Below are 10,826 nucleotides of genomic sequence, written 5' to 3' on the forward strand. Positions count from 1 at the left end.
CTGTACCCTGGAAATGTACAGGGAGTACCTTTGCAGAGGGGGAGGGTACACTGAATATAGTTTTTATGTCTATAGTTCCCTTCACAAGCAAAGCTTGGTCTTCTAGTACTGTAAGACAAAACTGAAAACAATAGGAAAATAGAATAGTGTGCTTATACATTAACACAAAATTTGAAAATTGTGAGCAAATTATACATGTTTTGTTTAAATTCACTTTATTTTATTCTCAGCAGACATTTCATACAGCATACTGATGCAGATATAAACGTCCCACAAGTAGTGCTGGCATTGTGTGAAATGCAACTAATTTCAGCCATAATTGTTAGCACATTTATGTGAATTTTTTTTGAGCTGGTTAAAGGAAATATTTAGAAAAGTAAAAATAGCAAGAAGTCAGTATGGTATTATACATAGAGGCTGTTCTACATATAAGCTATGGGCTAGTATGTGAACAATGCAAGAAATCGTGACGTAAAAAGTGCATGCAGTGTGAGAATGATCCTCGATAACGAGATTCAGGAAAGTGTTAAATTAGCTGACGTAAGGTTAACTGACGAGAATAAGTTTCGTAACATTCAACCGACTGAAGATGAACCGTTAATTGTTTTCGAGAAAATAGTTCAACAAAAAGTTAAGCGCAAGCCCTTAACCAGTAAAGGACGTAATATTATATGCAGGTTTTTTGTGAAAGAGGCTCCCAAATTTAACAAGATATGCCGGTATTTTAATGAAAGTGGTTTCTGTAAGCACAAAAATAAGTATCGTTTTTTGCATATATGTCCGCGTTTTATTTCGAAAACTTGCAGTAATAATGAGTGTAATTTTGACCACGTTGATTTATGTTGTGTTTTCTCATGTACTGAAAAAGAATGTGTTTTCGGCATGCGTATTGCGGTACATCAAAAAGACGTAGCTCCAGTCATACCAATCGACAGGAAAATGCTTTTCTGGATCCGAACCCCGCATCAAAAAACTTAATTTGACGGGGGTTACGAATTCACAAACATCTCGATTACACCTCTTGCGGACCTGCGTGGCCCCCCTTACCAACAATCCCTCCCGTACATCAACATACCCCCAACCAAGCGTGTGTTGCGCCTTCTCGGTCGGTCGGAATGTTTTTCCCGGATCCACCACCTCAGCAACATCAACTTTTCTATTCCCCACAAAAGATAACGTCCCGAGCCCCCCTACAGTGTTTCAAATCCCCGTAACTCCCCCCTCCTGCCCACCCTTACAGCCCCCTGACTCCTGAAAACAGATGGTTTTGATGAATTTATAAAAATACGACCTGATGACCATCCACTGGGGAAAAAAGGTAGCAGAGTTCTTATTTATGCCCATGAAATTTTAAAAGAAGCTAGACTTGATGTCCCTTTTTTAACTGAGTACAGAGAAATAATGTGGGTCATTCTAAAACAACGACGTCTCCCCCGGAAAATCACTGGTATTGCTCTCTGCGTGTATTATTACTCGCCGGGCCAAATGAGTGAATACCGCCAAGCTTTCGTAGAAAAGCTACAACTCAGTTCGGATTTTGTTTTGGGCAAATACCCATCATGCGGAACTTTCATGATGGGCGATGCCAATGAATTAAAGCTCCATCACCTGGACGCCGGAATCGGCCTGAAGCAGCTCGTCAATTTTCCCACAACCAAAGGTGGCACCTCCCTTGACCGAATTTCCACAAATATGTACGAATTTTACAACATACCTACAACCGAGGCTCCAATTGGAGGAAGTTACCACTTTTCTCTTGAACTTAACCCCACCTGTTCCATTAAAATCGATTACACTACAACTGTAACTATCAGTCGACCAATCACAAACGAGGGACTTCTGACTTTTGGCCAATGGTTAAGCTGCGAGAAATGGGAAAAATTTCAAGATGCTAAAAGTAGCAACGAAAAAGCTACTATTTTCCAAGAAACTTTGCTTCAAAATTACAAGGCCTGTTTTCCTGAGAAGTCAACCAAACGTTTCTCGTCAGATCAACCATATATTACACAAGAAGTTAAGAAAATTGTAATGGAAAAGAGATGGCTTTTCCGTCATGGTAATACCCAACAAGCCAACAGGTTGAAAAACAAACTAAGAAAAGTCACTCGAAAACACGCGAACAAATATGTAGAACATAAAGTTAATCATCTGTTCGAGTCCAAACCAAGCCAGTGGTACAACCGAATCAAAAGGATGACAGGCAAGGTGGAAAAAGGAGTTGATTTTGGCATTGATGGATATTTGACGTCGTAACAGCCAACTCCCTTAATAAACACCTGGGTAACATTGTGCAATCCCTCCCACCTTTGCTGAGCGTGGAAGTACCCACCCCTCCTCCTGAGTCTTTTGATTTCCCTTTAATATCAGAGTCCCAGGTGTTTTTCAAATTAAAAAGGCTTAAAAGAACAAGCATTACCCCTGTAGATATTCCCGTCAATCTCATCAAAGCATTTCCAGATTATCTTAGTGGCCCCCTAACACTCTTTTTTAATTAGGTGACAAAAACAGGTGAGTATCCATCAATTTGGAAAAATGGGTTCATTACACCAATACCAAAAAAAGATGTGCCCAATGATTTTCCGGGTGTCCGACCCATCACCATGACACCCATTTTTAGCAAAGTGTATGAAAGTTTTGTTGCAGCATGGCTGAAAGACCATATTCTGGACAAAATTGATCCGCGGCAGTTTGGAAATATGCTGAACACATCTACATCTCATTACTTAGTAAGTATAATTGATAGTATTTTGCAAAAACTCAATGAACCAGATTCTTGGATTAATCTTATTGCAATAGATCTAAGAAAAGCTTTTGATTTAAGTTGCCACAATATTCTTGTAAAAAAAACTTCTTGGACTACGTGTACATTCATTCCTTGTGCGTTTAATTGCTAGTTTTCTTTCTGGTAGATGTCAATGGACAAAATATAAGTCCACCTCCTCCGACCCACTGCCCATTTTTTGTGGAGTTCCCCAAGGTACCCTCTTGGGACCACTTTTGTTTCTTGTCATGATAAATGATTTGGCAACAACACTGGATGACCGCTGGAAGTATGTCGACGATCTTTCACTCATTGAATGTTGTCGAAAAAACCTACCAAGCAGAGCAGGTTCACTAATGAACCTGCTCTGCTTGGTAGGGCAAAGGTGTCAAGAGGCAAAGGTGGACAAAATGACTGTCAACTTTGATAAATCTGTATTTTTAACATTTTCTTTTTTAAAATCTATGCCAGTCTTTAATCCACCTATTCCCAGCGCCAGTCACGTGACCGAAATTAAACTGCTTGGCCTTCATATCACTTCAGATCTGAAGTGGAATAAACATGTTGATGGCATGTTAAAAAAAGCTAATTTGGCCATCAGGTCTCTGAAGTTGTTGGCTCGCCATGGAATCCCTGCTCCCCACCTCCTACGCATCTATTTCTCTTTTATACATTCCACACTTGAATATTGTTGCCCTGTATGGCATTCGGGCTGACTAGGAAACAGTTGGACCAGGTTAAGAGGGTGCAATACTGTGCCATCCTAGTAATCTTAAAACCCCCAAAAGTACCACACATATCCCTCCTTAATCAGTTTCAACTTCAAACCCTTTAATCTTGTCGTTTAAAACTAGCCCTATCCTTTGGCAATAAAATCTTGTCCAGCCCTATACACTGAAATGTCCTCCTGCCCCAACATCAACTGGCACGGGTAAGGCCACTCATGGGCCTTACCCTGTACCAAAACTTCAACCTGTGACCATGTCACATGCTTGTTATGAGCTTAGTTTTGTGCCCTCATTTGTAAAGTTGTTTAATGCTGGGTTGACTTTTTAATCCGGATTATTGTTGTTAATTGTATATACTATAATTCTGTGGATACTTGTCGACTTATTTTCGTGTGTATGTGACAATTATTATTGTTAATTGTATATATTATAATTTTGTGAATGTTAATTTTGACTTATCAACGGATTTTTGTGTGTCCATGACAATAAAAACTAATAATCGGCTCTGTCTGTTGCATGTTTTTAAATAAAATGAATTTGAATTGAATTGAAAAAAATCGGAAATTATCAGAGCTTATTAGGCATTTCAATGACAAATAAAAGAATTTGAGTTTCAATTAATAATGGAAATAAAAATTAAACAATTAAATGATTCCTGGAGCAGATCCCCCTATACTAAATTCTATGACCAAACTACACCAAATTTGACTAATCTAATTATGAGATGAAAATCATTATAAAAACACTAAGACTTAGGCTAATTTTCTTTTTCAGTGATTTCTTTTTCATTCAGGAAATTATATTCACTGTATATCTTCAATGATTTCATTTCTGTCCTATTTGCAGATGTGATGGTTGTATTTGTTTCAGCTTTTGGAAGTTTAAAAACAAAATGCAAATTTAATCTTGAACTGATAGATTTTAGGAGGTACAAGCACCTTAAATAACAGGGAAAAAATTACCAGAGTAAATAAGGCAAAACAGGAAGCACAGAACATTTTTCAATTTTCCCATTAGACAGGGTCACATTTTTACTGGATGATAAGGTTTCAAAGGCAGTATATTTGCAGAAATATTGATATAGAACACATTATGAAGCATAATAAACCCCTATTTTTCTTGTTTTCTGTATGTTCAAAGCAAGCATGGATTAATTAAAAAAAAGTTGTCTGCTCAAAGTAAAGAGAGCAAATTTGACACTTAAAACAAGCTTTTAACCAGTTTTAAAGCTACTTAATAAATTGTAGTTATTTCAAATTTATTGCAGGAGAAGGGGGACAACTGCCCCCCTTGCTACCCTCAACAACACCACTGGCACTTGGTCACATTAAAAAACAGTGATTTTGTTTTGTTTAATTTTTGGCCTCTAGGTAAATACTTGCCTAGATATATTCTTCTTAATTTTTTTTTTAAACCTTAAAAATCAGAACTTAGCAAAGTAATAAGGCATAGAATATTTCCTTGAACCTTACGTATCCTCTAATTTCCATTTTTGAAGGTTTCAATCTTATAACACATAGTTCATTCAACTTTGTCAAAAATAAATGGCCTTAGGAAGGGAAGTAAGGTGAAAACACAAACCTAACCAAACTTCTCAGGCCACAGTTTTGGCTCTGAGAAGGATAAGTGCCCTTTGAGCGTGGGGGATTTGGTTGAGGTAGAGGTTTCACCCAACTTCCTATGGTGTGCTTTAAGCTTTAAACGATTCTGAAAGTTCAATTCACCTAACTCAATTTTTTTCAAAGATATACTTAAAAGAATACACTTCATCTTGAGTTTGAGTTTTATAGAGATATTATCAGGTTTGCCCAAATTTTATTAGTAATGCTTAAGACAATATAATTATGTTATACACACTGTCAGAATCAAAATTTCATCCTGAATCCAAATGTAATATCCATTTGAATCAAAATAGTAATTTACCCCTACCCCTGAAATTTACAAATACATACACTGAATTATATAGGTTATATGCAATTACTTTTCTATTGTTTAGATAAACTGTTAAGCCAATTTGAAAAAAGAGTGACAAAGAAAATTTGGTGCACAAATACAACTCAGGGCATATAATAGCACATGAATGGGGAGGGGTAATAGTTCACTTCCAAAACACATAAAGATTATATTTGGATTTAGGGTGAGATTCTAATTCAGATAGTATGTCTATTTCATAGCTATCTCATTACTGGGCTAATTGGAAAATTTATTGAAATTTCATAGTTAAGGTCAGAACCTGGAAATGTAGCCAAAAAATAAAAAACTGAATCAATTAGCACAGAAAATATAGGTAAATAGGCCTATATGCACAATTTAATTACTGACATAGGGACAAGGTAAATATACAACTTGAAGTATTTTTTATGTTCTTTCTAAATTCAATAAGCCCTATCTGATGGCCCATACCTGGCCCTAATTAGTATATTTCTCTGTTTTTATGCATTAGTAGATGGTTTTTTCCTTGTTGGATTGTTTTCTGTTTGTTTTTTTACCTGTCAAAACCACTAAATCTATGTATAATTATAAAATAACATAAAATTCTTGTTAATTGACTTCTTGCTATCTCAGAAACGGTTTAGGTTAGGAAAATGAACCCTTCAGGGATGAAACTACAGACTTAAGTATAACCTGTGAAGGTATTTTGAAGCAACTACCTCCACTCCTTCTCCCTCTAAAGGGCCCTGACCTTAGATGACCTTTAAAAACATGTGTGTTATAAAAGTGAAACCTTGCAAAAAGTACAAAAACAATTGTTTTCAGCTTCATAACTTTGTTCAATTCCATTTTATAAGGTTTTAAAGATATGCAAATACATTTCCCAGATTTTGAAAAAAAAAAAAAAAACATTAATATGGCTCAAAATTCTACTCAAATAACAGGAATTACATTTTCAGAACCAAAGGCAGAGAAAAAGCAACTATTAACTGAAAATTAAGGTAAAATGTTGCCTTGTCAAAATTTCCATAGGTTCATTTCAGGGCCCTCTAGAGGGAGAAGGAGTGGAGGTAGTTGCTTCAAAATACCTTCCTAGGACATACTTTAGCCTGTAGACCCATCCCTGAAAGTTTCATTTTCCTAACCTAAAGCCTTTCCAAGACAGTGAGAAGTCAATCAACTAGAATTTTACCTAAAATAATAACAGATCTGTTTGAGTGTTTAACAATATTTAAAAGAAAAAAAAATCACCAATGCAGATAGGCCTAGGAATGAAAGAGGCCTAAACATGATAATGTGATTTAACAGATTTGTTATGCAAATAAATATGATAGCTATGGCTGTTGTAGGGGTAAGTTTGCATCTGTAGGAACTTTTATAAGCAAATCTCTGTTAGAGCATAAGCCTTGCCACCTTATTGATTTTGATGTTTAAAAAATCCCACTTGGGCTACCATTGATAACAAGGTCTTGATTCAACTTACTTGACATTAAAGTCATGGACTGGTGTAAGAGATTTATTGTTTAAGTGTTTTTTCCATTTTGAACAAGCCTATACTCTAAGGTTATAAACTATATGGAATCATAATGGGAACATGATGAATTTTTAACTGAAACAGTAATTATGTTTGGAGATAGCATAAGAAAATGCATCAAGTAGGTTATTCAGCTTAACCCTATTTCTTTGTCAGAAATGGAATCTTGTATATATTAACCGAAACATTTTACCCATTCACCAGCTATATGTGAAAAAATGAATTTGAAACCTAGCCTACCATAGTATGCATGGATAGCCCCATGATAGACAGTGCAAACACAAATTAGAAGCAGTGCAACAGTTTTCACATGGTGCATATCCAGCTTCCTAAAGTTATCAGCAAGCGATTCATAGCAATCAGTCATGGTTTGAAAAACCAAACAAGTCAGTCCTTTTAATCTAATTCGTTCGCGAGCGCGGCATTTAAACTTTTGTATTTCTCCGCGCTCTCTATTATGCAAATTTTAAATTGTTCAAAAGACAGCGCTTTGTCTTGCTTAGAATCAGAAGGCCAGTTTTCGTAACTTGGAAAACAGATGCGGAATCACTTTCACTGTGTTTCCGTGGATGAAGACAGACAGGAATATCAATTTGTTTCTTCACAGCTTGGAAACGCTTTTCACTTTTTTGGATAGTGAATCCAGCGAGTCGTGGATATTGAATGTGAAGCCATATTCTCTGGTGTAGTTCTCAAACAGGCCAAAGGATTTGGAAGATAAAAAAAAAATTGTGGCACAGATCAAAAGCGCCAGTTCCTTTTTCAATGTGCGTGTAAGCCATATAGCGGTCTTGAAAATTTGTCCACTAGTTTTCGTATCTAAACCATTGTCTTCGCATTCTGCTTTCCCATTTTCGCTTTCCAGCGGTTTTCGGGACTTGTGACCGAGCATGAAAGTGTTCATGAGAATCTCGCAAAAACCAACTTATATACAAAAACACAAATTACGTACAGAAATTAAACTGAAAAGTTTCCAGTTTAATTAAACTGGAAAACAGAACATTATGAAAATATGAAAGTGTTAAGTTTAGAAAATGCATGAAACTGTAGAAACCCAAGCAGTTTGTAAAATATACGGTCTACACGAATGAGCTAAATTTAATTATGGAACATGAGAAGAGAAAATATTTAAATGATAAAATTTTGGAATATAAACTGATATGAAGAAGAAATGGGAACTGATGCCTAAAATTTTGTCCTCATAGTTGTAAGAACTACTTTTGATTTTCTGGAAATGAATGTAGAAGACATTTTAGAGCGAGCCTTGAGATATTTAAACCATTTTTATGTTTACTTTATTGATATTGTAGAGATTGGATATTTTTTAATACGGATGAATTTGAATTCTCCTCTCTAATCGTTAATTAGGTAGTATTAATTATTATAGCTTTATTTGCACCTATGTTCAAACCTTCATTAGCGCATTGGGTTTTTCTTGAGCTTTAAAAGTAAATTAAATGTTTTAGCACTGCTTAAAGCTGATAATTCAAATGACATTTAAGATAATAGAGATGCTTAATTACTTTCGATTTTTATTTAAATCTAAAAGAAATGCGAATAAACAATTCCTCAAATTTGTTCTAGGTCATTATGTCCTGCACTATTCTCAATATGGATTTATAAAAGAAAAATCGACTGAAATAGCAATATGTGAACTTTTGCTGAATACAACTTATTCACTAGAGGGTGGTCAACATTTATTTTCCGTCAATAGAACGTTTGACGTCATAAATCATTCTTTGTTTGTTTTTAAACTTATGTTGTATGAAATACTGCCATAACTTCTAAAAAAAAAAATTTCATGTGATTATTCTGTAAGTCGGGTTGAGTGTAGTGATAATTGTCATGATCTTCACTTTGATATTTTTTTAATTAACTACGCAGTATCTCATGGACAAGAATGGCTTGACATTAATACCTATTGGCAAAGTCATTCTGTTTGTGGGAGATATAATACTTTTTACTTCTTAGCGAGATATATTAGTTCTTTTTTATTGACAGCGCGTTAAAAACTGTATTTCATATCGTCGTAAAAAGACACTTTTAAACGCTTTCTTTTTTTAACTTTAATTTGTTCAAAATTATTAAAAATCTCAGGAATAAATATCAATACATACATTCGGTCCCAGTTTTGCTACTTTAGGTACTTCCAGATAAACTAGGACGATGAAATTTGGCAGGCGCATCTGGCACCAGACCAGATTAAATTGTAAATAGTCGTTTCCCCGATTTGACCATCTGGGGGGAGTAGGGGGACGGTTAATTTGGAAAAATTAGAAAAATGAAGCATTTTTAACTTGCGAACGGGTGATCAGATCTTAATGAAATTTGATATTTAGAAGGATATCGCCTCTGAGAACTCTTACTTTAAATCCCGTTTGGACCCAGTGACATTGGAGGGAGTTGGAGGGGGAAACCTAAAATCTTGTAAACGCTTAGAGTGGAGGGATCGAGATGAAACTTGGTGGAAAACTAAGCACAAGTCCAAGATACGTGATTGACATAACCGGACCTCTCTTTGGGGGAGTTGAAGGGAGGGTTAATTCTGAAAAATTGGAAAAAATGAAGTATTTTTAACTTACGAAGGAGTGATCGGATCTTAATGAAATTCCATATTTAGAAGACACTTGTAACTCCGATATCTTATTTTAAATGCCGACCGGATCCAGTGGCATTGGGGGCAGTTTGGGGGGGGGGGCGAAAATCTTGGAAAAGGCTTGGAGTGGAAAGATCAGGATGACACTTGGTGGGAAGAATTAGCACACGTTTAAGATACGTGACTGACATAACCAGACCAAATCCGTTCTTTTTGGGGGAGTTCGGATGGGGGGGGGGGGGGTAATTTGGAAAAATTAGAATGAAGTATTTGTAACTTACGAACGGGTATTCAGATTTTAATGAAATTTGATATTTGGAAGGATCTTGTGCTTCTGAGCTTTCATTTTGAATCCCAACCAGATACGGTGACACTGGGGGAAGTTTGAGGGGAAAACCAGAAATCTTGGAAAACGTGAAAATTAGGTATCTTTATCTTACGAATGGGTGATCGGATCTTAATGAAACTTGATTTATAGAAATAAATTATGTCTCAGATGCTCTATCTTCAATTCGAATTGGATCTGGGGAGGTATGGGGTTTTAGGGGGGAAACAGAAATCTTGGAAACCGGAAATCTTGGAAAACGCTTAGAGTGGAGAGATCGGGATGAAACTTGATGAGAAGAATAAGCACAAGTTCTAGATACGTGATTGACATAATTGGAAGGGATCCGCTCTCTTTGGGTGACCATATCTTAATGAAATTTTATATTTAGAAGGAACTCATGTCTCAAAGCTTTCACTTTAAATGCCGACCAGATCTGGTGACATCAAGGGGAGTTGGAGGGGGAAGTTAGAAATCTTGGAAAACACTGAGACCAGAGAGATGGAGATGAAACCTAGTGGGTAGAATAAGCAAATGTCGTAGATACGTGATATGACATAACTGGACGGGATCCGCTCTCTTTGGGGGAGTTAGGGGGCTCCAGTGTTTTGGCAAGTTTGGTGCTTATGGATGTGCTAGGACGATGAAAATTGGTAGACGTGTCAGGAACCGGCAAAAATTGACTTGATAAAGTTGTTTTCCCCGATTTTACCATCTGGGGGGCAGAAAGGAGAGGAAAAATTAGAAAACAATGAGGTATTTTTAACTTTCGAGTGGGTGATCGGATCTTAATGAATTTTGATATTTAGAAGGACCTCGTGTCTCAGAGCTCTTATTTTAAATCCCGACAGGCATTAAGCCTCTGATTTTTCCTGTTAAATCAATCTATTGATTCTTAGAATTTCGCTAGAGCTCATGCCATATGACTCTTGGCTCTTGGCTCTTCTGAC

General features: G+C 36.2%; 1 protein-coding gene across 1 annotated transcript in view; it reads right to left on the reverse strand.

Annotated features, from left to right (window-relative positions):
* The window catches only part of LOC136038985 (N-acetylneuraminate 9-O-acetyltransferase-like), a 159,805-nt gene extending 152,414 nt beyond the window's left edge, over window positions 1–7,391 (reverse strand). Inside the window, exon 1 of the mRNA XM_065722507.1 lies at window positions 7,196–7,391. Coding sequence (XP_065578579.1) covers window positions 7,196–7,322 — 127 coding nt within the window. The 5' untranslated portion in view covers window positions 7,323–7,391. The remainder of the gene's footprint in view (window positions 1–7,195) is intronic.
* Between the last annotated feature and the right edge of the window lie 3,435 nt (window positions 7,392–10,826).

The sequence above is a fragment of the Artemia franciscana genome, chromosome 2 (assembly GCF_032884065.1).
Source record: "Artemia franciscana chromosome 2, ASM3288406v1, whole genome shotgun sequence".
Lineage (NCBI taxonomy): Eukaryota > Metazoa > Arthropoda > Branchiopoda > Anostraca > Artemiidae > Artemia > Artemia franciscana.